General features: G+C 43.6%; 1 protein-coding gene across 1 annotated transcript in view; it reads left to right on the plus strand.

Moving 5' to 3' along the window:
- Positions 1 to 1,075: 1,075 nt before the first annotated feature.
- Positions 1,076 to 26,531, plus strand: part of LOC124280788 (unhealthy ribosome biogenesis protein 2 homolog) — a 47,447-nt gene continuing 21,991 nt past the window's right edge. Inside the window, exons 1-17 of the mRNA XM_046716759.1 lie at positions 1,076 to 1,101; positions 3,274 to 3,424; positions 4,848 to 4,968; positions 5,845 to 5,982; positions 6,511 to 6,645; positions 8,468 to 8,610; positions 10,241 to 10,364; positions 10,673 to 10,761; positions 12,267 to 12,506; positions 15,697 to 15,805; positions 17,236 to 17,396; positions 18,908 to 19,020; positions 19,776 to 19,951; positions 20,940 to 21,170; positions 23,675 to 23,827; positions 24,936 to 25,087; positions 26,267 to 26,398. Of these exons, the coding sequence (XP_046572715.1) occupies positions 1,086 to 1,101; positions 3,274 to 3,424; positions 4,848 to 4,968; positions 5,845 to 5,982; positions 6,511 to 6,645; positions 8,468 to 8,610; positions 10,241 to 10,364; positions 10,673 to 10,761; positions 12,267 to 12,506; positions 15,697 to 15,805; positions 17,236 to 17,396; positions 18,908 to 19,020; positions 19,776 to 19,951; positions 20,940 to 21,170; positions 23,675 to 23,827; positions 24,936 to 25,087; positions 26,267 to 26,398 (2,384 nt within the window). The 5' untranslated portion in view covers positions 1,076 to 1,085. The remainder of the gene's footprint in view (positions 1,102 to 3,273; positions 3,425 to 4,847; positions 4,969 to 5,844; positions 5,983 to 6,510; positions 6,646 to 8,467; positions 8,611 to 10,240; positions 10,365 to 10,672; positions 10,762 to 12,266; positions 12,507 to 15,696; positions 15,806 to 17,235; positions 17,397 to 18,907; positions 19,021 to 19,775; positions 19,952 to 20,939; positions 21,171 to 23,674; positions 23,828 to 24,935; positions 25,088 to 26,266; positions 26,399 to 26,531) is intronic.

The raw sequence follows: 26,531 nt of genomic DNA on the forward strand, positions 1-26,531 counted from the left end.
ATATGATTATTTTCAGAAAGCCGCTGGAATATTACTGAGTGCTGCCTTACACAACAAACAAACATTTACAGAAGGTAACAAACAATGGCAACTAATCTGATCAACTACCCGAAGCTGACCCCGCCTTGACAGGGAGATTGAGTCTGATGTGTGTGTGTACACATAGTATTATGCTTGAGCAGTCCTTCATCATAATCTTCTTAACATCAGCTTAAATTAGATAAAATATCCAATTGGGTCCATCGGTGACTTTGGATACTATTAACAATGGTTTTAACCTTTCTAGGATCCAGAACAGCTGATACTCGACCTTGACATTCCGTAATCGAGCCCTTGGCGAGTGTTCTTATAAGATTAATTTGAGGGACAATCGTGTTCTGTGTTTGATAACCCGGATTTAGAACATTGTATATAAGAATATCACGATATAGTGGACTGAACGGAGAACCGACGAACCTGAAGGAAACGCTGAGGGGCCTGGCTGTCTTAGTGTTACATCAGACCCGAACGACACTGGGTATTTAGGAGATAATCCTATTGTGTTTACATTGTTCTTGACGTCACAAACTCTGTAGCGTCATTCCAACGCTATCCTAATATTGAAATGACAAAAGCCACATTTTACACATTTCACAGAAAAATATTCTGGGACATAGAATAACTCGAGAAATACGCTCAACATTAAACATTCATCCTTTTGTTCACATTACAACGTCAAATTTACTAGAGCAACCTACAGGAAACGATAACATTTATTGATTTTCAACATCCGATAATGGTGAGATGATCCGAATGTAGTCTGTCTCACAGTCCCTGAACCACATTATTTTCCCCACGGCCTAGCCTTCCCTGCAGTGCTAAAGCCCTAAATGAAGCAAGTCTAGATTTCCTCAGGCTCTGGTCTCCCTGGGGCTCCTTTTCAATTTATAATAGATTTGTTTGTTACTATCAAAATTATATCTATTCAGAAACTAAGCATTAGTCTAATCCGAATGTTCTTATGACGCTTTGTGTGTTCCTTTTGAGGGAAGAGTGGGAATTCACTGATTCAGGGGATGTAACTCTAAATACGCAACCCCTTCAATATGGCGTCCTACACAGGTACTCAGTTCGATCTGAACGTTCATTTAAATTCAGGCACTCGGTTGCAGTATATTTATTACAAACCCAGTTCATATTTTTGCAACTTTGGCGCTTCTACATATAGCAGGTTTGAGAGGAATTGTTTCACTGAAGCGACAGAAAAATATGAATTTAGAGAATGACCACAAAACACGTGGCCCACGTGGTCTGTACAAACTGCATGATAATTTGTATTATTTGAGACGTACATGTCTTGAGGTTCTAGGTGATGACTTACGAAGTCAGTCTTGTGTGACTAAACTTTTGAAAATGGTTTACATGTTATATGTTACAAAACAGAATTGCGTTGAAAAGTATTTTGACTTTTATTTTAAACACAAGCTGTACATACAGGAACATCTTGAAGCAGTGTGAGTGTTGTGTTCAATGATTGTGACGAGAATCCGCTTATCGAGAATATGTGTTTATTTATTTTGAAAAACGGTAATTGCGTGCTTGGATTAAAATGTTGATTCGTGTTATACCATTTCCAAACCCTCTGTATGAGCCTAGCTTTTTTGTGTAGCATACCAGCACTGGGAATTCTTTTTGATTGTAAAACTCTAAATTGTATTCAAAGGCAAGGGGTGTAACTTTGAAATACTGACGGTACCCAAATCCGGATATAATTAATAGGGGCCCAAATGAATACCTTTGCATGTATCATCATACTGTGGGGATTCTGAGTAAAGAGTATGCATCCCAAATAATTTATGCTTGTTGTAAGACTAAGAGGCAACTAAAGCTAAAAGGTCATTGTCAGCACAAGTACTGCTGAAAGGTCGTCGGCACGGGTACTACAGATGTGTACCCCAGGTACGTTTCTGTATACAGAAATGTACCCTGGCCATAATCAGAATACAGAAACGTACCCTAGGACAATTCCATTCTGCATTGTGGAGTTTTCTTGATCGGAACTGTCATACTGTTGTATGAGATGCATTTGATTGCGTTATATAAGAGCATACACAGTATAACGAATATTTCACGGTGCACAACGTACGTACACCACTCGCAATCAACTGAACAGGAATAACTACATACGGTTTCGGTATTGGGTCGCGGAATATGGACTTGTCCGTCGTTTAGGGTACCGGGTACGTTTCTGTAGTTTGACTTTGTTTAGGGTACATGTCTGTATTCAGAAACGTACCTGGGGTACATATCTGTAGTACCTGTGCCGACAACGACCCCTTCAGCACAAGTACTACAGATATGTACCTGCGGTACATTTCTGTATACAGCAACGTACCCTAAACTAAGTCGAAATACATAAACGTACCCAGGGATGAGTCCATATTCTGCAGACCAACACCGAAACTGTATGTAGTTTAAGATAAAATATTTTGGATGTCAACTTCTTCTTTATTGTATACACAACGTTTCTGGGCTATTCCTTGACCTGACGGAGGGGCAAGGAATAGCGGAAAAACGTGTGTACAATAAAGAAAAAGTTGACATCCATAATATTTTGTCCTATACTTGAATACCAACTTCTATAAGCCTCTCAAGAACCTCATCAGACTATGTAGTTGCCCCTGTTCGACTGATTGCAAGTGGAATTGTGTATTCATTATTGCGAATATGCTGGTTTCTTATATAGTGCAATCAGATGCATCTAATGTAATATAACACTAACAGTATGACAGTTCCGATCAAGAAAACGGCACAATGCGAAAATGACTTGTCCTAGGGTACGTTTCTGTATCCTGATTTTGACAAGGGTACATTTCTGTATACAGAATTAGGGGCGGTGGGGTAGCCTAGTGGTTAAAGCGTTGGTTCGTCACACTGAAGACCCGGGTTCGAATCCCCACATGGGTAAAATGTGTGAAGCCCATTTCTGGTTTCCCCGCCGTGATATTGCTGGAATATTGCTAAAAGCGGCGTAAAACCAAACTCAATCAGTCAGTATACAGAATTTGAAACGTACCTGGATCACACACCTGTAGAACCTGTGGCAACGACCCCTTCAGCGTGACTAAATGGATTGGTTGATAAAACTTGGTGACTTGGTTGATTGTGTTACTGTGTGGATGGATGCCTAAGGTGGCAATCACTAGATTGTCTGGTACAGTCAACATCCACAGCCATATACCAGTAGCTAGAATAGAAATGCATGTAAAACAGAAAAGAATATGTGATTTTCAGGTTTGTTCAACAAGATCAAGGACAAGACCTGCAGCCTTGAGGACCGTCTGAAACTGGTTCACTTTGCCTGGTGTTCCAACCTTGTCTACATTCCCAACAAGCATTCTGTCCTCATAGACGTGGTAGCTGGGCTCATCGTCAATAGGAAGAAGTAAGAAACGTGAATTATTTCTGAAGAGTCCTTGATTTATAAAGCCGTGAAGATTCGGGTTAGAATTGATCTTCAGTAACCCATGCTTGTGGTAAGAGGCTACTAACGGGATTGGGTGGTCAGGCTTGTTGACTTGGTTGACACATGTCATCGTATCCCAGTTGCGTAGATAGATGCTCATGATGTTGGTCACTGGATTGTCTGGTCCAGAATCGATTATTTACAGACCGCTGCCATATAGCTGGAATATTGCTGAGTGAAGCGTTAAACAACCACCAACCAACCAACCATGATGACTGAAGCCTTGGCCAAATATATTTAGATACCAGCATCATCTGATCATATATACTAGAAGTTGGCTAAAGGTTAATCTTATCTTTATTCAAACATTTAACGCATGCCATACTGACTGGCAGTGTAGTTAAGGACTATTGTTGTCATTAAACAATAAATCAAGGATCTGGTTACTCCTATGGGGCACCGCCTCCGTGGTGTAGTGGTTAGAGCGTCCGCCCGGAGAGCGGAAGGTCGCGGGTTCGATACCAAAAGACGTTAAAATATGGTACTTGTTGGTCCCTGCCTGGCGCTCGGCATTAATGGGTACAACAAGGACTGGTCGGCTCGGAGTCAGTATAATGTGTCTGAGTGGGGTATTCATGCTTCACTGCGGCATGGTATCTCAGTGGGCTAGCACTATAAAACCAGCTTAAGTCTGGGCTAGTACAAGCAGCCGCACATACACATACACACACATGCACGTCGTCATATGAGTGAAATATTCTCAAGCACGACGCTAAATCCAATTTCACCTCACATACTCCTATGGGTATGCAAATAGTGAGAGAGTGAGTTTTATTTTTATGCTGCTTTTAGCAATATTCCAGCTATATCATGGCAAGGGATACCAGAAATGGGGAATCCAACCCTGGTCTTCGGCGTGATGCGTGAACACTTTAGCCTCTAGGCGATATATTTAAGCCCATCGAATCAGACCCATCAAGATCCGTGTTAGAATTGATCCTCGGCAACCCATGCTTGTCGTAAGAGGCGACTAAAGGGATCGAGTGGTCAGGCTCGCTGACTTGTTTGACACATGTCATCATATCCCAATTGCAAAGATCGATGCTCATGCAGCTGATCACTGGATTGTCTGGTCCAGACTCGATTATTTACAGATCGTCGCCATATAGCTGGAAAATTGTTGAGTGCGGTGTTAATACATGTTTTGTTTGTTTTGGTTGTTGTTTATCTCAACGTATGTCTGGAATATTCATGAATTCTGTGCACGATCAGAAAAGGATGATCAATGTAATATTCTACTGAGATGACATTAACGTATGTGTTCAGGCAATTTGATTAATGTGTTCAGGCAATTTGATTTAAGTCACTCACTCACTCACTCACATATGTATTTTTGCTCCAGGTACCAGATCACAGATGACGATGTTGCATGTGTGTGGCAGTGTCTGTACAGCATCCTCCACAGCCGTGGGTGTTCAGAGGAAGGGGGACACAACATCCTTGTCAAACCCTCGCTGGGACAGGTAAGGAATCCACCAAGGAGATGCTGTGTTGGAATTGGTTGCACATCTCAGATTATAGTCTTTTGTGTGATGGTGTTTGGTTTTGACACTCCTGCAAACATTAAGTTTAGACTCAAGTGAATTCTCGATATTAGTGTATCGTGTTATACTTCGCAGTACTAGTGTAATATTGTCTTATACTTCACAGTATTAGTGCAATACTTCACAGTATTAGTGTAATATTGTCTTATACTTCACAGTATTGGTGTAATACTTCACAGTATTAGTGTAATATTGTCTTATACTTCACAGTATTGGTGTAATACTTCACAGTATTGGTGTAATACCTCACAGTATTAGTGCAATATTTCACAGTATTAGTGCAATATTTCACAGTATTAGTGCAATACTTCACAGTATTAGTGTAATATTGTCTTATACTTCACAGTATTGGTGTAATACTTCACAGTATTTGTGCAGTGCTTCACAGTATTTGTGTAATACATTCGCTGGTCACGCAAAAGACCCAGGTTCGATTCCCCACATGGGCACAATGTGTAAAGCCTACTGTATGTATTAGTATATCACTGAGTAATGCTTCAACCCATCATAGAGAACATGTCCAGTGTCAGTGAACTGATTCAGGCAGTTATTTATCATGTTTTGTATGGCCTTTCTTTGGTTCAGACTCAGATTAGGGGCGGTTGGGTAGTCTAGTGATTAAGCGTTCGCTTGTCACGCTGAAGACCCGGGTTCAATTCCCCACATGGGTACAATGTGTGAAGCCCATTTCTGGTGTCCCCTGCCGTGATATTGCTGGAATATTGCTAAAAGCAGCGTAAAACTAATCTCACGCACTCACTCACTCTGAATTAATTTGAACCTCCCTCCTTCCAGGTAATTGTAGATGCTCTCCAACGCTGTGTGCTACATCCTGGAGACAGGCAGCTGATGAGACACGTTGTGGGCAGCTGTCATGTCGTCATCACCTCCAAGCACCTGTCATACATCCTCACAGCCAAGTATGACACCCTGGTAGGTACCTGGTCTTAGTTGTGGTCGGCGGCATAGCCCAGTTGATAAAGTGTTCATTTATATTGCTGAGGGTTTGGGCTTGATTCCCCTTAGGGGCAGTTTGTGAAACACATTTATGGTGCATCCCACCATGTTAAAGTCACAAAACAATTCTGATATGCTTAATATGTTGCCTAGTAGTTCATCACGTCAAAGATCCGGGTTCGATTCTCCACATAGGCACAATGTGTGAAGCCCTTTTCTGGTGTCCCCCGCCATGATATTGCTGGAAAGTGGCTTAAAACTAAACTGACTCACTCACTCTCTCTAACTTCATCGAATAAAATGAGATGAGGATCCCAATTGTGTAGATTGATGCTCATGCAGTTGATGACTGGATTGTCAGGTCCAGACTCGATTATTTACAGACCGTTGTCCTATAGTTTAATATTGGTGTGTGCCGCATATAGTTTAATATTGGTGTGTGCGGCGTTAAACAACAACCAAACGATCAAACCAATGTGTGCAATGTGTCTGTTTCTTGGCTAGGCCAGCCTCTTGTGCAGTGTGAGCCAACTGTGTGTACTGGAGGACTGTGATGATGTCACCACCCTGTATTCCATCCTGACCCATGTTATACGAGCATATTCCACGGCTCAGGCCGCTCACCACAATCACAGACAGGTGAGTCACCACCCTGTATTCCATCCTGACCCATGTCATACGAGCATATACCACGGCCCAGGCCGCTCACCACAATCACAGACAGGTGAGTCAACTCCCTGTATTCCATCCTGACCCATGTCATACAAGCATATACCATGGCCCAGACCGCTCACCACAATCACAGACAGGTGAGTCAACTCCCTGTATTCCATCCTGACCCATGTCATACGAGCATATACCACGGCCCAGACTGCTCACCACAATCACAGACAGGTGAGTCACCACCCTGTATTCCTTCCTGACCCATGTCATACAAGCATATACCACGGCCCAGACCGCTCACCACAATCACAGACAGGTGAGTCAACTCCCTGTATTCCATCCTGACCCATGTCATACAAGCATATACCATGGCCCAGACCGCTCACCACAATCACAGACAGGTGAGTCAACTCCCTGTATTCCATCCTGACCCATGTCATACAAGCATATACCATGGCCCAGACCGCTCACCACAATCACAGACAGGTGAGTCAACTCCTGTATTCCATCCTGACCCATGTCATCATGAGCATATACCACGGCCCAGACTGCTCACCACAATCACAGACAGGTGAGTCACCACCCTGTATTCCATCCTGACCCATGTCATACAAGCATATACCACAGCCCAGACCGCTCACCACAATCACAGACAGGTGAGTCAACTCCCTGTATTCCATCCTGACCCATGTCATACGAGCATATACCACGGCTCAGGCCGCTCACCACAATCACAGACAGGTGAGTCAACTCCCTGTATTCCATCCTGACCCATGTCATACGAGCATATACCACGGCCCAGACCGCTCACCACAATCACAGACAGGTGAGTCACCACCCTGTATTCCATCCTGACCCATGTAATACGAGCATATACCACGGCCCAGGCCGCTCACCACAATCACAGACAGGTGAGTCAACTCCCTGTATTCCATCCTGACCCATGTAATACGAGCATATACCATGGTCCAGAGTCAGCACCCAGCACAACCACAATCAGGTCAGGTTTCTACCACCACAAAGAGGTCTGTCAACAAAACCACAAACACGTCAGACGACAATGTCCCCACCCCACCCCCCACAATTAGGCAAATCAACACAATCACAAACAGGTTAGTCAACACAACCACAAACACGTCAGACGACAATGTCCCCACCCCACCCCCCACAATTAGGCAAATCAACACAATCACAAACAGGTTAGTCAACACAACCACAAACACGTCAGACGACAATGTCCCCACCCCACCCCCCACAATTAGGCAAATCAACACAATCACAAACAGGTTAGTCAACACAACCACAAACACGTCAGACGACAATGTCCCCACCCCCACAATTAGGCAAATCAACACAATCACAAACAGGTTAGTCAACACAACCACAAACACGTCAGACGACAATGTCCCCACCCCCACAATTAGGCAAATCAACACAATCACAAACAGGTTAGTCAACACAACCACAAACAGCTCCATCAACACCACCACCACCACAAACAGGTCCTTGAAGACTAGAAGATTACTGAAGATTGTGTCATTAAACATTTATTTTTTTATCTCACTTGATGCCCCAAAGCTTGTCAGTGTGCATACTAGTTGTGTAGTATGAATGTAAATGTATGGCAATTGTGTTGATAATATGTACAGTCAAAGCTTAGACTTGTTGCTTTGCTTTACTCAATCGCATTGTTTTGTTTCAATCAAGAAATTTACCATCTACGTTTACTTGGTTCAGGTATCCACAGAGTTAAGTTTACTTGAGTAAATTAAGACAATCCCACATTCTCTCATTGCAGGTGCTGCAGACAACAATTGACAAATTGTTGGTTCCTCTGATGCTGTTTTGCCATCAAGTAACCAGTTGCCGTGGTGATCATGATGCCACCAAACCTCTAAAAGAAGACTTGTACCAGTGCCTGTTTACAGCCCTCTTCAACAGGTATTGGCATTCGTCACCACTCGCCTCTTTTCGTAAGCTCCAAGAAGACTCGTCCCCCTATCGATGCTTGTTATATGCGAAAAAAAGACAAACCAATCAGAACGCGCGTAAATGACTTCAGTGCTTTGGTAAAAATAATCCTGAGTATTTAAATCGTTTATGGGCATTATGTCATTGTTTAAAAAATCATGAAAATATATATCGGCATATTGAAAGTACAAAGAACGTAGCTAACAGGATTTTGCTGCCTATTATGAAGTTTTTGATATTAATCATGCGATTGACGGTGAGAGATTCAAATACACGCACATGGGTTTGTTGACATAACAACTCTCATGGGTCCAACTGAGGGTATTTCTGACGATCTTGCGGGCTTGCTATGGAGATTCTACGTACGCTTCCAACAATGTTACGAAATGTAATTATAAATCGCTACGAGTTTCAAAACAATAATATTAGGCATATATCTGCTTGTAACTAATCAACTTTAATCTTTAACATTGGGCATATATTTCACATCTCTGAGAATATTTTCGTCTGACTTTTGTTTTAGTCATTCATATTTTTTCAAGGAATTTATTTAAAATTCCACTTGGGGTATGACAGCAAGGTTACACGAATGTTCAGTTTCAGAAATATTTTAAAGTCATTTTTGTGTTTCTGCTTTTGGATTTAATGTAGCTTTTATAAATTTTATTTACATATTTAATAAAGAAAATCCCATTGTGATTATCAAACCCTATTTAGAAATATAACTGGAAATATAGGGTGAACATCTGGTAATCATTAGGTCAGAATAAATCTGTAACAAATAAGTTTTTCTCATTCTTTTAGTTGTATCAAAAAGGTTTAATTCTTTAAAAACATAAACAGCAATACAATGTGTGATTACTTCAGTGATATTAAGCGCCATTGGAATCAAACAGGAATAGAGTTATCGTTCCTGTCTTAAGTAGTACTGATGTTCATGCGTCAATATGAAATCCTTACACAGGGGCACGAGTCGCTGTTCGGCTTGTCCCGGTATTGGCTGCATTGTCAGCATTAGCAGTAACGCTAACTCTAGCCGCAGAATGTCTCATTGATACTCACAGTTTGGAATCAAGTGAAAAATATCCTCCTTGACAATGCCAGGACTTGAATACTGGTCAACCACTAGCTGTTGAATATCACTGGGATGATATAAGATGTATCACGCTACTGAATACTATGTGTATGATGCTAGAGAGGTCAGAATACAATGTGTATCATGCTAGAGAGGTAAGGATACAATGTGTATCATGCTAGAGAGGGCCAGATGCAATGTATATCATACTAGAGATGTCAAGATACAATGTGCATCATGCTGGAGGTGTCAGAATACAATGTGTATCATGTTAGAGATGTCTGGATACAAATTGTATCATACTAGAGAGGTCAGAATACAATGTGTATCATACTAAAGAAGTCAGGATATAATGTGTATCATGCTGGAGAGGTCAGGATACAATTTGTATCATGTAACAGTTACCAGTTACCAAGAATTGGCTGCATGTACAAGATCACACTTGTACGTATACAATACTTATACAATAGGACTTGTAATGAGTACAAGTGTCTGTCATCATCTCACTGTCAACATTAATTTCAGCTCTCACAGAGAAATGTATCACAGATATCTGAATGCTGGCAAGGGAGGCGATAAAACAGGCAATGAAGGTTGCAAACCACTAGAAAATCTGTTTGGCACATTGAGAAACCTACTAAATGGCAAGGTAAGGTTTTTTGTTTCACCTGCTGTAAAGACTCAAGTTGGCTTCATACTCCAACATGACAGACAGTCACCATAAAAAATATCAGTCCCAATTTATCATGTATTAGTGTTTCTGTTTGTTTTAAGAAACGTTTGTTAGAAAGTGATGATATAATATGCGAAGGTTTGGCCATATTATGTCTTTCGGGTTAATTTGACCTATTGCGTAGCATGCAAGATACCTGAAAAATTACATCAATGCTTTTGCTTTAACCTTCAGCCAGCACGTTTGGCAGAAAAGACCACATAACTGTTGTTTGTGTATTTCAGACTGGAGACAAGGTCGTGAAAGTGTCATGTGACTGGACGGTGGTTTTGTCCGGCTTCCTGCCTAGGTTCCTGGCAGCCTTCCTTAATGTGTGAGTTGTCCACTCCTGGAGCATGGCAGAGGGGGATCAGTCATGTTCTTGGTCCTAGGGAAAGGGGAATCAGTCAGATCATTGGACCAGGAGAAGGGGATCAGTCAGGTCCCTGGATCTGGGGGAAGGGGAATCAGTCAGGCCTCTTGACCTAGGGGAAGGGGGATCAGTCAGGTCACTGGATCTGGGGGAAGGGGGATCAGTCAGGTCACTGGTCCAGGGGAAGGGGAATCAGTCAGGTCTCTGGACTAGAGCATGGGGGAATCAGTCATGGACCTTGGAGGACTTCAAGCTGTCTAACCCACATGATGATAGACACTTTCTCCTGACTCACACATGGAGCAGAGACTAACTGATCTAATCTGATGGGACACAATGGATGGCTGATTATTTTAAATCTGTCAGATCCCTGGATCTGGGGGAAGGGGAATCAGTCAGGTCACTGGTCCTAGGGGAAGGGGAATCAGTCAGGTCACTGGTCCTAGGGGAAGGGGGATCAGTCAGGTCACTGGTCCTAGGGGAAGGGGAATCAGTCAGGTCACTGGTCCTAGGGGAAGGGGGATCAGTCAGGTCCCTGGGCCAGGGGAAGGGGATCAGTCGGGTCCCTGGACCTAGGGGAAGGGGATCAGTCAGATCCCTGGAACTGGGGAAGGAAGATCAGTCAGATCCCTGGATCTGGGGGAAGGGGAATCAGTCAGGTCACTGGTCCTAGGGGAAGGAAGATCAGTCAGATCCCTGGATCTGGGGGAAGGGGAAGCAGTCAGGTCCTTGGACATAGGGGATGGGGAATCAGTCAGGTCCCTGGACATAGGGGATGGGGAATCAGTCAGGTCCTTGGACATAGGGGAAGGGGAAGCAGTCAGGTCCCTGGACATAGGGGATGGGGAAGCAGTCAGGTCCTTGGACATAGGGGAAGGGGAAGCAGTCAGGTCCCTGGACATAGGGGATGGGGAAGCAGTCAGGTCCCTGGACATAGGGGATGGGGAAGCAGTCAGGTCCCTGGACATAGGGGAAGGGGAAGCAGTCAGGTCCCTGGACATAGGGGATGGGGAAGCAGTCAGGTCCTTGGACATAGGGGAAGGGGAAGCAGTCAGGTCCTTGGACATAGGGGATGGGGAAGCAGTCAGGTCCATGGACCAGGGGAAGGGGAAGCAGTCAGGTCCTTGGACATAGGGGAAGGGGGAATTAGTCAGGTCCCTGGATCTGGGGGAAGGGGGAATCAGCCAGGCTAATGGACCTTGGAGGACTTCAAGCTGTCTAACCCACATGATGATAGACACTTTCTCCTGACTCATACATGGAGTAGAGACTAACTGATCTAATCTGATGGGACACAATGGATGGCTGATTATTTTAAACATGACAGAGTTTGGTTTAGAATACACACACATGTTCCTTGAGTGTTTGATACTTAACATGGTCACCATGTGAAGATCTGGGTTGGAGTTAGTTAGAAACACAAAAGAACCCGAAACCATGGTGATATAGTTGTCCTCATCTTCCAGCCATGACAAGACCCTGTGTCAGAAGATGCTGCAGCATCTCTGCAGTCTGATTGGTTTAGATCCTGACAGTGCTGCCCCCTGTGGGAAGCTGGAGACACTGCTGGTGATGAGGGCTGCCTCCGCCATGTTGAAACAGGTCAAGGATGCTGATGTCTACAACGTTGCCAAGGACAACGAGTCTGGGGGAAGTCAGCTGAAGTTCTACAGGAAGCTGGCCGAGATCCTCCTCGCCATGCCAGTGTAAGTGGGGACAGTTCAGATCCTTCCATGTAGCATTTTGGATTTGCTTGAATCAGGCAGATTTGACCTTGACATTTACAAACACGATCTGCTTATTTGTGATACATGATTACTCAATGGATTAAGTGTCATGCTTTTATAAGTGAGTTGAGCTGTGCACCATTTTGAACAGTTTTACATCATGGCTTGTCTGCTTAGTGTGGGAGGAAAGCCTGGAGTAAAGCAGATAAAGTGAGTGAGTTTAGTTTTACGCTGCACTCAACAATATTCCAGCTACATGGCGGCAGTCTGTAAATAATCGAGTCTGGACCAGACAATCCAGTAATCAACAGCATGAGCTTCGATCTGCGCAATTGGGAAGCGATGACATGTCAACCAAGTCAGCGAGCCTGACCACCCGATCCTGTTAGTCGCCCCTTAAGACAAGCATGGGTTACTGAAGGGTCTTTCTTACCCAGACCTTCACGGGTGCAGATAAAGAGAAATAGTGCTGACAAACCGTGAAACATAGAAACATTGTGTATAGAGCCCAGGTTACGTGGCAGTGTGGTAGATAAAGGTTTTCCACTTTGGTGAAACCCAAAAGCAGGGATATGGTTCTGACAAACCCTGAAACATAGCAAACTGGAATTTGAACCCAGGATCATTGGTGTATGAATTAGAAGACTATCCACTACCCACTAAATGGTGGTGTGTGGTCTTGTGCACAGCGCCCATGTCACAAATCAGTTGAAGTTAAGCGTTAAGTGCTGAGAGTCCTTGGATGGGTGACCGTGTTTTGCAGCTTGACTCCCGAGAGTTTCAAGAAATTTCTGCCTTGCCCCCGTCGTGGCACACATGACACGTGGTCTCACCTAAGGCAGGTGAGTTTGTTCAAAATTGGCTCTTTGCACCCACCAGTATATGGGTACCCAGTGGGATAAATCATATGACTATCAACTAGTGTTGGGAATTGGTTGAAATCTCACAATTGATGATTGGTTCATTAGCAATGAGCAATCATCGAAAAGAATTGGTTAGCGTCATTTTTCAGATGTTCCTATCCAGGTTGTTATTGCAGATAAGTATAACATTGTTCTCTGTTTTGGGGTTTACTTAGAAACTGTGCAAATTGCATTTGCAGACTTCACGTCCAATGAACAATGATGCTACTTTAAAGTGATGAGTGGATACAAGGGAAGTGCGGTGAAATTCATATCTTAAATGCATGATTTCATTTTGTATACGCACTGCTTATTATATTCATTGATTCAGCAAATTGAAAATACCTAATTTTCCACTCGTGAATGAAACGTTTGTTTATCGAAGCCATTTTCAATCATCAACCATTCACGTGTCCACAAAATGTGACGTTACCTTGTTTCGTGGATTACGTAGTCGGTTACTTTACACCACAATGTACGACATCCCACTGCAGTAAGTATCGACACCAAGGAAAGCAGACAACGAGAAGTGAGAAGGTTGGAGCTAACGGTATCTTTATTACTTGAAGTTTTGTAAAAATAAAATTTGGTAATGGTGGCATTAGTGATCTGGTGCTATTTATCTCAGTGCTGGACAATTACATTTAGTGTACTTGCGTGTAATGCAGAGATTGGAACTTTTTCATCAGCGAGTCGTAGCATTGTATGTACATCAAAAGTACCGCTTTGTGACGTCAGTCGAGACTTAATTTACGAGATAGCATGATAATTTCCGCGATCCACAAATCAAGGATATCCACGAATTAGGTTACAGTTCTGTATATATCATGAACTTAAACCTCCAGGAGTCTTCAAGAAATATTCAGTCGAGGAATATTCAGAAAGTGAAGTGAGTTTTCTAAGAAATAAACACATTTTCAGGCCCTGACAACTTCTAAGATATGTTCCATCGTCAAGTGTTTCAGGCACTAAAACAGTAGCTCCATAATTGCTTGTGTTCAATTATGAAAAATGTGATCGATAACTTGGTTGTTTGGTCACTGCGACCAATCTTCGATTATATCAATTAATCAGACCACCACTACTATCAACCTTCTCAATAAGTCATATGACTGCTAGCATAGTGGTTAAAGCGTTCGCTTGTCACACCGAAGACCCGGGTTTGATTCCCCACATGGGCACAATGTGTGAAGCCCATTTCTGGTGTCCCCCCGCAGTGATATTGCTGGAATATTGCTAAAAGCGGCGTAAAAGTAAACTCATTCACTCACTCACTCCCACATGATGATAGACACTTTCTCCTGACTCACACATGGAGTAGAGACTAACTGATCTAATCTGATGGGAACCAATGTATCTTTTCTCTAGTTTTCTCAATTTTACACCAACTTGTCATCACATTTAATCATTATGAATATGCAATGAAAGTCTGATTTAAGAATGTCTTCAACAACTCATTCGATTAGTAAGAGGCAACTGACAGGATCGGGTGGTCAGGCTCGCTGACTTGGTTGACACATGTCATCGTATCCCAATTGTGTAGATCGATGGTCGTTCTGTTGATCACTGGTTTGTCTGACCCAGTCTTGATTATTCACTAGTGTTGGGAATTGGTTAAAACCTCATTATTGATGATTGCTTCATTACAATCGATCAGTCATCGAAAATAATTGGTTAGCGTCATTTACGTAAAAAAAATGTTGCTGTTGTTTTTTGTTAATGACAAAACATGCAGTTCTTTGGGGGGTTTTTTGTGGTAAATTTCACATCTTAAAAGGATTACTACTTAACTAGTATGTTAGGAACATAAAATTCCATGAGTCTTTAAGATAAATTTAATCATGACTTGGAACAAGCTTGTAGTGGTTATGAAATGTAACTTACAAAACCAACCTTGTGAAAAATATTGTTAATGCTAAAAGGGTTCCAGAATTGTTTGTGTTCAATTATGAGAAAACATCGATTGCTTGGTCATTTAGTCACTGCGACCAATCTTCGATTATTTCAATTAATCGGACCACCACTATTATTTAAAAACCATGGCCACAGTCGCTGGAATATTTCTGAGTGTGACGTTAAACAACAAACCAACCAACCATGTCGGAATAGGTCTTCCTGTTACTCTCTCAGTTTGGAAAAGCTGACATAAATGAGTATGTGGTGGTCTGCCTTCCCTGATATCATTTATAACTCCACAATGTTGTATTGAGCTTGAAGATCACTTGCGTTAATCTCAGTGTTCCTTTATATCACAATTTCCCTTCTAGGGAGGATGCATGGTATGAGACGGCCTTGACCTTGCTGCAGATGAATCATGGGATACTTGAGCCAAAGATGTCTCACGTGCTCACACACGGTTGGCTGACAGTTACACAGGTGGGTGACCAATGTGTGTGTGTGTCTGTCTGTCTGTCTGTCTGTGTATTGGTGGTGCGTGTGAACCTTTTTGTGTTTTGTGTTTGTTTATGTCCGGTTTTTTTTGTACCGCACAGGCATCTCGATGTACGCCTCGATTTTTGTTAATGTGATATCTCATGAACCGTTGTACCCAATGTCTTCAAATTTGGTAACAGCCTACATTGGGGGATTATGCAGACACCATTTGATTTGGGTGACCTTGACCTTGTCTTCAAGGTCACCACGACACTTTGACCACTTTGCAAACTTATTTAAACGTGATATTTCATAAAACATTGCACCCAATGTCTTTAATTATGTTGACAGCCTACATTGGGTGATTATGCAGACACCAGGCATTTCAGGCATCTTGTATCTGACTGCCTCCGCGGTGTATTGGTTAGAGCGTCCGCCCGGAGAGCGGAAGGTGGGGTTCTATGCAGACGCCAGTCATTTAAAATATGGTACTTGTTGGTCCCTGCCTGGCGCTCAGCATTAACGGGTACAACAAGGACTGGTCAGCTTGGAGTCAGTATAATGTGTCTGAGTGGGGTATTCATGCTTCACTGTGGCATGGTATCTCAGTGGGCTAGCACTATAAAACCAGCTTAAGTCTGGGCTAGTACAAGCAGCCGCACATACACATACACACGCATGCACGTCGTCATGTGAACGAAATATTCTAAAGTAAAACGTTAAACCCATTTTCACCTCACCTCATCTTGTTTGTGACCAAAAATCAGTGGCCTGGTTTTGAAGTAGCGTCGCGTCGCGTCGCGCATGCGTGCGCGTATGCGTCGTGCGTGCGTGCGTGCGTGCGTGCGCGCGTGCGCGCGTGCGTGCGTGCGCCATATACCTGGAATATTGCTCAGTGTGGCATTAAGGAACACACCAAATAACATTACTGTGGAATCATGCTTGTCATGACAGGATCAGGTAGTCTGACTTGGTTGACACTTAAAGCCGCCTAGCCCACATGATGATAGACACTTTCTCCTGACTCACACATGGAGTAGAGATTAACTGATCTAATCTGATGGACACAGTGGATGGTGGACTATTCTAAGCATGAGAAAGTTTGGAAGACACACATGTTTATGGAGCATTTCATAATTAACATGATCACCATGTGAAGATCTGGATTAGAATTGGTCTTCAGCAATCCATGCTTGTCATAAATCCGACTGACGGATCGGGTGGTCAGACTCGACGACTTGATTGCTGCATGTCATGGTATCATGATCAATGCTCATGATGTTGATCACTGGATTGTCTCATCCAGACTCAATTATTAACTGCCTGCCATATAGCTGGAATATTGTTAAAGAACAAGCAAACTAACGAACTAACAGAATGGGGCCAGTGTCAAGGCCAGAGCTGTTGTTGAATCTGTTTATCCTCCTTGACAGACATCCAGCAGCTCCCAGTTGAGTAACTTCCTGTGCGAGCTGTTCAACACGTACTTCAAACTGAGGCAGATGCCCAAGCTCGTCACATACATAACATCTGCCATATTTGACAGCAACAACTACCTCAGCAGCCTCGTCTGCCCAAGAGTCTTCACCGATAGGCAAGTATGGCATTGTACAGATGCTGTGTAATGTATGACATAGGTGCAGCATATAGCAGTATGAAGCTGTCAGTGATACCTCAGTGAACTCACGGTAAACTCTAGGATATATTACTCCTGTGTTGTGTTTTTTTCAAAGTAATTTCAGATTTGAAAAGACTGTGATAGCATATAGGAGAATGGTGTAACAGTCTAGTGAAAACAGGGTCCCGATCCACAAAGCGTTCGTAACGTTACGACCTGTCGTAACTCTATAGTTTATCATAGGCTTACGAAAGTCGTAGCGCTACAAACGCTTTGTGGATCGGGACCCAGGACTCCAACTTCAAAGTTGAGAGACTGCCCTCTGTCCTTTCCTTGAGCAACTTCAGAGCTAAGAGCGGCAGTAGGGTAGCCTAGTGGTTACAATGTTTACTCGTCACGCCGAAAACGCGGGTTCGATTCCCCACACTGGCACAATGTGTGAAGCCCATTTCTGGTGTCCCCCGCTGTAATATTGCTGGAATATTGCTAAAAGCGGTGTAAAACTAAACACACTCAGAGCTAAGAGAATGCCTTCTGTCCTGCATTTTAATAAACCTTTGTAGAGCTGTGAAGATGTGTGGTTCAGAGTGTCAGGCGCGTAGCAAGCCAATTTTTTTGTGTAAGCCCTATAGGTTACAAAGCTTCATATTTAGATAGTATTGAGGGCTTGCCCAGCCTTTTTAGTAACAATCATGTGTAGGCCCGGGCTTTTTTTTATTATGGTAGCTACGCCCCTGAGTGTCAGTCAGCATAAGGAAGCAACACTGTGTTACAAAATGTTTCAAGATTTTAAAATATACCCAAAATATACATTTTTTATGATTTGAAATAATCAGGTGTGATCTTCCCAGGTGATGATAGACACTTTCTCCTGACTCACACATGGAGTAGAGACTAACTGATCTAATCTGATGGGATTTCTACCTGGAAGTTACTGTTTATAGACATCAAATATTGACAGGGCATGTGGAGGCCTCTACCCGAAAACAAATGCAGTGATTTTGAATTTGATGCTTCAACACACCTCAAAATCAGTCATGCTGAAAAACACTCTAATTTTAAGAAGCACCAGATCTTCACTAAAATGATCTCTGTAGCAGGTTTAATCAAGAACCAGTCAATGGTTTAGCTCTGCTCTACTACCCTCTGTTCAGTATAAGTGTAACTTGTCACATTTCTTGCAATAGTACTAACTCCCACATCACCTTTAAAAGGCACCAGGTCGCCACTGAAATGATCTGTTTTGCAGTTTCATCTTGAAGTATTTGAAGGTTTGTGCTCTGCTCTTTTTTAAACAGGGGAGTATAAAGTAATTATTTTAAGAAACCTACTTCATTACTGTTTTTTATTCAACTGTAGGTATCCCAAAGTAGTTATACAACCAGCCAGACTGTTTGCAGATAGCACCAGATTGCACAAGGGATTCTTAACATTTGTATAACAATACATGTGATAATACCCGTATCACACTGTGGTGTGTCCTGCAGGTTCCATGAAGTTGTGCAGGGGCTGCCACAGACCACCGCGGTCGACATCTGGGGGAAGCTGGTCGGAGAGATGAAGACACGCTACATCGAGCCTCTCATGGAGAAGTCAGAAGGTGAAGGTCGCTTGATACACTACTCTTTCCTGTAGTGAAATATTGCATCATTATCATTGATGCTAGGTCTGCTGTCATAAATACCTGGACTCATTTGCTTGTTTTGATTATGATGGCGCATCTCTTTATCGGTTGTTGACATCTTCGCTCAGAAATTTTGTCAGTGTGGAATGAATTTGTTTGAACAGATGTATTCTTATTTTCACTCATTTTTTATCCATGTTTTTATAAAAATCTATTAGAAACATCTGTGTCTCCCCCCAAATATACAGCAAAGGAAAGAATTAAAAAATCAATGATACCTTCGAGGGGTCTGGATACTTGAAGCCCCCAAAACTACCTGTCTCCCAGATGATGTGAACTCGATTCCCTGACTCCACAGTGGAGGATCTGATCTAATGAGGCTGATGGGAGCCATGGACAGGAATGGCATGGTCGGTGCTCACAGTATCGACCACTAGTTTGGCGCTGCTTGAAGGTCTAGACGTCCTTGTCGCATCCTTTAACCCGAATGATACATATTTAAGGGAAGTGGGGCAGAGATAGATTTTAGAAAAATACAGGACTCTAATATGATTGGGTTTTATTTGGTCCTGTCAGAGCTGGGGTTGCCAGGCAACCGTTTCACTCTTGCGTTCATTAAAGTAGGTTATGTTAACGTTCTGCTATTTCAGTCAGATGTGGATTTGCTGGAGAAACATCCTCTGTTGTGTTCTTTGACTTGACTTGTGTTAACTGTGTGCTGTTTTCATCAGATGTGGGGTTGTCCAGCAAGTTGCGGTGTGTGGCTACAGTACTGAGGCTGTACCTGGGGGGTGTCAAGATGGCCGACTACACCATCACGGAGGCGACTGCCCGGACTGCCCACCAGCTGATGTCCCAGATGGAGAGTGAAGTCCTCCAGCCTCTCTATGGCCTGGTCACTCAACAGGTACGTCTCATCACCTGTGGCACACCAGAGGAAATGCGATAAAATACATGTCATTTACAATCCGTATGCTTGTCGTGAAGGGCGACATTGATAGAGATATCATTTGCATTTTTTAGTTGATTTCTTGTCATTGTAGGGCGGTGGGGTAGCCTAGTGGTTAAAGCATTTGCTCGTCACTGAAGACCCAGGTTCGATTTCCCACATGGGTACAATGTGTGATACCCATTCCTTGTGTCCCTCGCCATGATATTGCTGGAATATTGCTAAAAGTGGCGTAAACCTAAACTCACTCACACACTCACACACTCACTCACTCACTCACTCACTCACTCACTCACTCACTCACTCACTCACTCACTCACTCACACACTCACTCACTCACTCACTCACTCACTCACTCACTCACTCACTCACTCACTCACTCACTCACTCACTCACTCACTCACTCACTCACTCACACTCACTCACACTCACTCACTCACTCACTTGCATCATCGTAACCCAGTTGCATGTGTCAGGGCTCATGATATCAGTCACTGGATTGTCTGATCTTGACATGATTGTTTTCAGAAATTCATTTGCAAAATAACTACTAGTTGTTTTGTCAAGAGTGAGTGAGTTGATTTTTACGCCGCACTTGGCAATATTCCAGCTATGTGGTGGCGGTCTGTAAATAATCGAGTCTGGTCCAGACAATCCAGTGATCAACAGCATGAGCATCGATCTGCGTAATTGGAAACCGATGACATGTGTCAACCAAGCCAGCAAGCCTGTCCATCTGATCCCGTTTTTGTCAAGACTCAGTGATGGAGGATATAGGATATGCTGTAGAAATGATATCTCATAAACCCAAATCACCTTGAATAGGTCCTCAGCACCCCATTGTCTGCTGTACAAAGTGACATCAGTGTATACCTGTGTAATCCCTGATTTAAGTAAAATGATTACTTTGGGGCAAATGAACATGGGTTTTTTTTTTATATTTTAGGGAGAAGAGCTCTTAGATTCAGCTCTCTTCTTGAGCTACACATGGGGAGAGCTGAAGCTGTTGCTAGCTTTGTATGACAAGAAATACAGAGCTGGCCTCACACTCAGCACAGACACAGTTTCCCATCCACATGACCTTGAACTGGTTCATCCCTACCTTACTGCAGAGAGGTGGCAGAAGATACATAAGAAAGTGAAGAAGTCACAGAATAAAGGCCTGCAGTACTTGCTGGTAAGTATTTCATGTTCGTTAATTCTGTGGCCTCGACGTTAATGTTCTGTTACGTACAGACCGCTTTCGTGGTGTAGTGGTTAGAGCGTCTGCCCGGAGAGCGGAAGGTCGCGGGTTCGATCCCCGACCACGTCACACCAAAAGACGTTAAAATATGGAACTTGTTGGTCCCTGCCTGGCGCTCGGCATTAATGGGTACAACAAGGACTGGTCGCCTCGGAGTCAGTATAATGTGTCTGAGTGGGGTATTCATGCTTCACTGCGACATGGTATCTCAGTGGGCTAGCACTATAAAACCAGCTTAAGCACAACGTTAAACCCAATTTCACCTCACCTCACCTGTTACGTACAAGATTCCAGACCAAGTCATCATGCAACGTTTACGTCACACCATTATATCAAGTTGATCCATGATGTTTGGGACACAGGTTGCTCATCTGTCCACACCGGGATGTTTTGCTTGCTGAATTGTTTGAAACCAGTGGTAGTGGGTATAAATCCTGTCATCTCCAAATGGGTTTCACAAATGTGAACATCTTAGATGGTCTTTCCTTCCACGTCAAACTAATGCAGTGATATGACTGAGTGTTCAAAGTGGCTTTAAACCCAACTCTCTCACCCGCCCTTTCACTCACTCACTCACTCACTCTTTCACCTTTTCACTCACTCTTTCACTCTCACTCCAACATGTGAAAGTCTGGGTTAGAATATTGATCTTCAGTAACCCATGCTTGTCGTAAGAGTCGACTATCGGGATCGGGTGGTCAGGCTTGCTGACTTGGTTGACACATGTCATCGTTTCCCAATTGCGCAGATCGATGCTCATGCTGTTGATCACTGGATTGTCTGGTCCAGACTTGATTATTTACAGACCGCCGCCATATAACTGGAATATTACTGAGGACGGCGTAAAACTAAACTCACTCACTCACTCACTCACTATTTCACTCACTCTTTCACCCATTCACTCACTCAATGCCTCTTTTGGGGCTGTGGAGTAGCCTAGTGGTTAAAGCGGGTTCGAGTCCCCACATGGGTACAATGTGTGAAGCCCATTTCTGGTGTCCCCCGCCGTGATATTGCTGGAATATTGCTAAAAGCGGCGTAAAATCAAACTCAGTCAGTCAGTCAGTCAGTCACTGCCTCTTTCACTATTTTACTCATTCACTCACTCACCCTTCCTCTTTCACTCACTCTCCCACTAACTGAACCATGTACGCGCACAGGGTGTATTTCTGCCTCCCAGATGATGTGCTATACCTGATCATGACTTCGCCATGGATATTCTGATCTAATGAGTCTGATGGTTGGCAGTCATACCCTTCACAAACTGTGGACATATCTAGATTGAAGTGTATTTGTGAAAAAAAGATTTCTTGCACACCTGTTGGTGAGAAAACCCATGTGAGAAAACTGGTATCACACATGTGTTAGATCGATTTCCAAAGCTCGTGATTGGTTACTCCATCGTGGTTACCTTGTTTGGTAAGTGGTATCTCACAGACCCTCGGGTAGTAATCTCTTTATACAATTGCCACATGGCAGTGATGACTCTCTAACATTACCTCTACAAGTTGCTGTCCAACTCTCTTGAAATTCTGAACCAAATCTGAGATAAACTTGATTGATGGAAGTTATGATATCACTTTTGAAATCGAATGAAGAAATGAGGAGTGCTTAATATAGCTTGAGTGCCCTTAATTTAGCAGCCTTCACCTGGGTTCCATGCTTGTCGTAAGAGGCAACTAACGGGATCGAGTGGTCAGGCTTGCTGACTTGGTTGACACATGTCATCATATCCCAATTGCTAAGATCGATGCTCATGCTGTTGATCACTGGATTGTCTGGTGCAGACTTGATTATTTACAGACTGCCGCCATATAGCTTGAATATTGCTAAGTGTGGCGTAAAACTAAACTCACTCACTAATATTTCACAAACTTCATACACAAGATCAATGCTAACATAATTACCTCAATCAGTACGCACTAAACCCAAGCTACCTATAAGGCACTGGAAGGTTAACGGTCGTGGGACCATCTCATCCCACCAGGTACCCATTGACTGCTGGGTGAACAGAGGCAATTTTGAACAGTCACTTGCCTAAGGTGCGACCATGTGTGCTTCGTTGTGGGGCAGGACTGAAGTCATAGAACTCTTAGGAGTCAGCTCCAATACATGGTCAACCATCCAAGGACTCTCTGCAACCAACTTTAACAGATTTGTGACTCCCTCAAGTGTAAAGGCAAGGGAGGGGCGGTGGGGTAGCCTAGTGGTTAAAGCGTTGGCTCGTCACGCCGAAGACCCGGGTTCGAATCCCCACATGGGTACACTGTGTGAAGCCCATTTCTGGTGTCCCCCGCCGTGATGTTGCTGGAATATTGCTAAAAGCGGCGTAAAACCAAACTCAATCACTCAGTAAAGACAAGGGAGTGTACTAAGGTGTGATGCAGGTGAAATATTAAATAGTCAATATTTTCTTATATTTAAATGTTTGTTTCCAGGACTTGCTAAGCATCCAGAAGCTGAAGGCTCTCCTACTGTTTTCTACAGAACAAAACACGACTGATGAAAACATACAGATGGCCATCGACAGGATCGTCAACCTCCCAGCAGACGTCACTGATGATCACCGTAGTGCATCGTGGGACGGACAGGTGGGTACTTATTTGGTTGAGCGTTGACGAGTAAATGGTGGACTGATGACCCATGTGATGTTCATATCCTTCATGACTTGACACGTGGGTTGACGAGTACATGGTGGACTGATGACCCATGTGATGTTCATATCCTTCATGACTTGACACGTGGGTTGACGAGTAAATGGTGGACTGATGACCCATGTGATGGTGGACTGATGACCCATGTGATGTTCATATCCTTCATGACTTGACACGTGGGTTGACGAGTAAATGGTGGACTGATGACCCATGTGATGTTCATATCCTTCATGACTTGACACGTGGGTTGACGAGTAAATGGTGGACTGATGACCCATGTGATGTTCATATCCTTCATGACTTGACTTGACGAAAGTACATGGTGGACGTGGATGTTGGCGAGTACATGGTGGACTGATGACCCATGTGATGTTCATATCCTTCATGACTTGACACGTGGGTTGACGAGTACATGGTGGACTGATGACCCATGTGATGTTCATATCCTTCATGACTTGACACGTGGGTTGACGAGTAAATGGTGGACTGATGACCCATGTGATGTTCATATCCTTCATGACTTGACACGTGGGTTGACGAGTAAATGGTGGACTGATGACCCATGTGATGTTCATATCCTTCATGACTTGACACGTGGATGTCTGATCTAATGAGTCTGATGGGTTCATCATCTGCCATGTTCTATGCTATGTCAGCTCTGACGTCTGCCGTGTGGCATCTGTTGTGTCAGTTTTTGCATCTGCCTTGTCTCTTCTGGCGTCTGCTGTGTCGATTCTGGCATCAGCTATGTCGATTCTGGCATCAGATATGTCGATTCTGGCATCAGCTATGTTGATTCTGGCATCTGCCATGTCGATTCTTGCATCTGCCGTGTCAGCTCGGCTCGGGCATCTGCCATGTCAGTTCTTCAAGAGTATCATCAGGATGATAGATTCAACCATATCAAATGATACATTGTGTTAATGTCAGCACCACTGAAGCAGAGAATATATTTCTAAAGCAAAGATGTATCACAGTGAGTACCCCAAAAAAATATATGTCCGTAGCATGAGCTATCAGTAATAATGGGAATATATTTTCTCAGCCGTGTAGTATAAAGGGAGACAACTGTGTGGTGTCAAACTGGCAGATGCTGGTGTCCAACCTTCCAGTTTTGGCTAAGAGCCTGTCAACTCAACACTGTGAGAAGATAGCCAAGTTCATGGTGGGCACAGCTGGAGACCAGGACAAGACAAGGTAATATATATCAATGCTTCTTTAGAGTTGTATCCCTTTGTCATTAGAGTTGTGTCCCTTGGTCATTAGAGTTGTGTCCCTTGGTCATGAGAGTAATGTCCCTTGGTCATTAGAGTTGTGTCCCTTGGTCATTAGAGTTGTCCCTTGGTCATGAGAGTAATGTCCCTTGGTCATTAGAGTTGTGTCCCTTGGTCATTAGAGTTGTCCCTTGGTCATGAGAGTAATGTCCCTTGGTCATTAGAGTTGTGTCCCTTGGTCATTAGAGTTGTGTCCCTTGGTCATGAGAGTAATGTCCCTTGGTCATTAGAGTTGTGTCCCTTGGTCATTAGAGTTGTTTCCCTTGGTCATGGGAGTAATGTCCCTTGCCAGTGAGTAGTATCCCTTGCCAGTGAGAGTAATGTCCCTTGCCAGTGAGTAGTATCCCTTGCCAGTGAGAGTAATGTCCCTTACCAGTGAGAGCAGTATCCCTTGCCAGTGAGAGTAGTGTCCCTTGCCAGTGCGAGTAGTGTCCCTTGCCAGTGAGAGTAATGTCCCTTGCCAGTGAGCATAGCATCTCTTGCCAGTGAGAGTAGTATCCCTTGCCAGTGCGAGTAGTGTCCCTTGCCAGTGCGAGTAGTGTCCCTTGCCAGTGCGAGTAGTGTCCCTTGCTAGTGAGAGTAGTGTCCCTTGCCAGTGAACGTTGCAACCCTTGCCAGTGAGAGTAATGTCCCTTGCCAGTGAGAGTAGTGTCCCTTGCCAGTGAGAGTAGTGTCCCTTGCCAGTGAGCGTAGTATCCCTTGCCAGTGAGAGTAGTGTCCCTTGCCAGTGAGAGTAGTGTCCCTTGCCAGTGAGCGTAGTATCCCTTGCCAGTGAGAGTAGTATCCCTTGCCAGTGAGAGTAATGTCCCTTGCCAGTGAGCATAGCGTCTCTTGCCAGTGAGAGTAGTATCCCTTGCCAGTGCGAGTAGTGTCCCTTGCCAGTGAGATTAGCGTCCCTAGCAGGCTGGAGTAGTGTCCTTAAATGAAAAGTAAGATGTTTTTTACTGATCATTGATGACCCAATAGATGCTGTAAATGGATGGCATTTTGCAACAGTTAGCTGTATGGACCAGCCCAGAATAAACCCTGAATGGCTAACCTGCTATGTTCAGCTACATTTCAAACCACTGTAATTAATGACTAATTAATGTTTCTGTTTCAGCTGCTTGAATTTAGCATCTCTTACGAATAATCTTCTTGTGGCACCAGTTACCATGGAAACCAGGAACTTGCAGTCTTGTATCATGGCATCACTGTGGCCACAACTTGCACCAGGTCCAGGCCCTGGGAAGAGGTGTGTAAAGAAGCATTCTTTGAAAGTAGTTTAAGCATGTCACAGTGTATCAGCTCCATGTATAAAGTAACTCATTGTTGCACTGGGTGCAGACAGTTTACCAATTTAGTCAAACACCTTACCGACCGCTTTA

The sequence above is a fragment of the Haliotis rubra genome, unplaced genomic scaffold, assembly GCF_003918875.1.
Source record: "Haliotis rubra isolate DU_JTF1 unplaced genomic scaffold, ASM391887v1 Scf274, whole genome shotgun sequence".
Taxonomy (NCBI): domain Eukaryota; kingdom Metazoa; phylum Mollusca; class Gastropoda; order Lepetellida; family Haliotidae; genus Haliotis; species Haliotis rubra.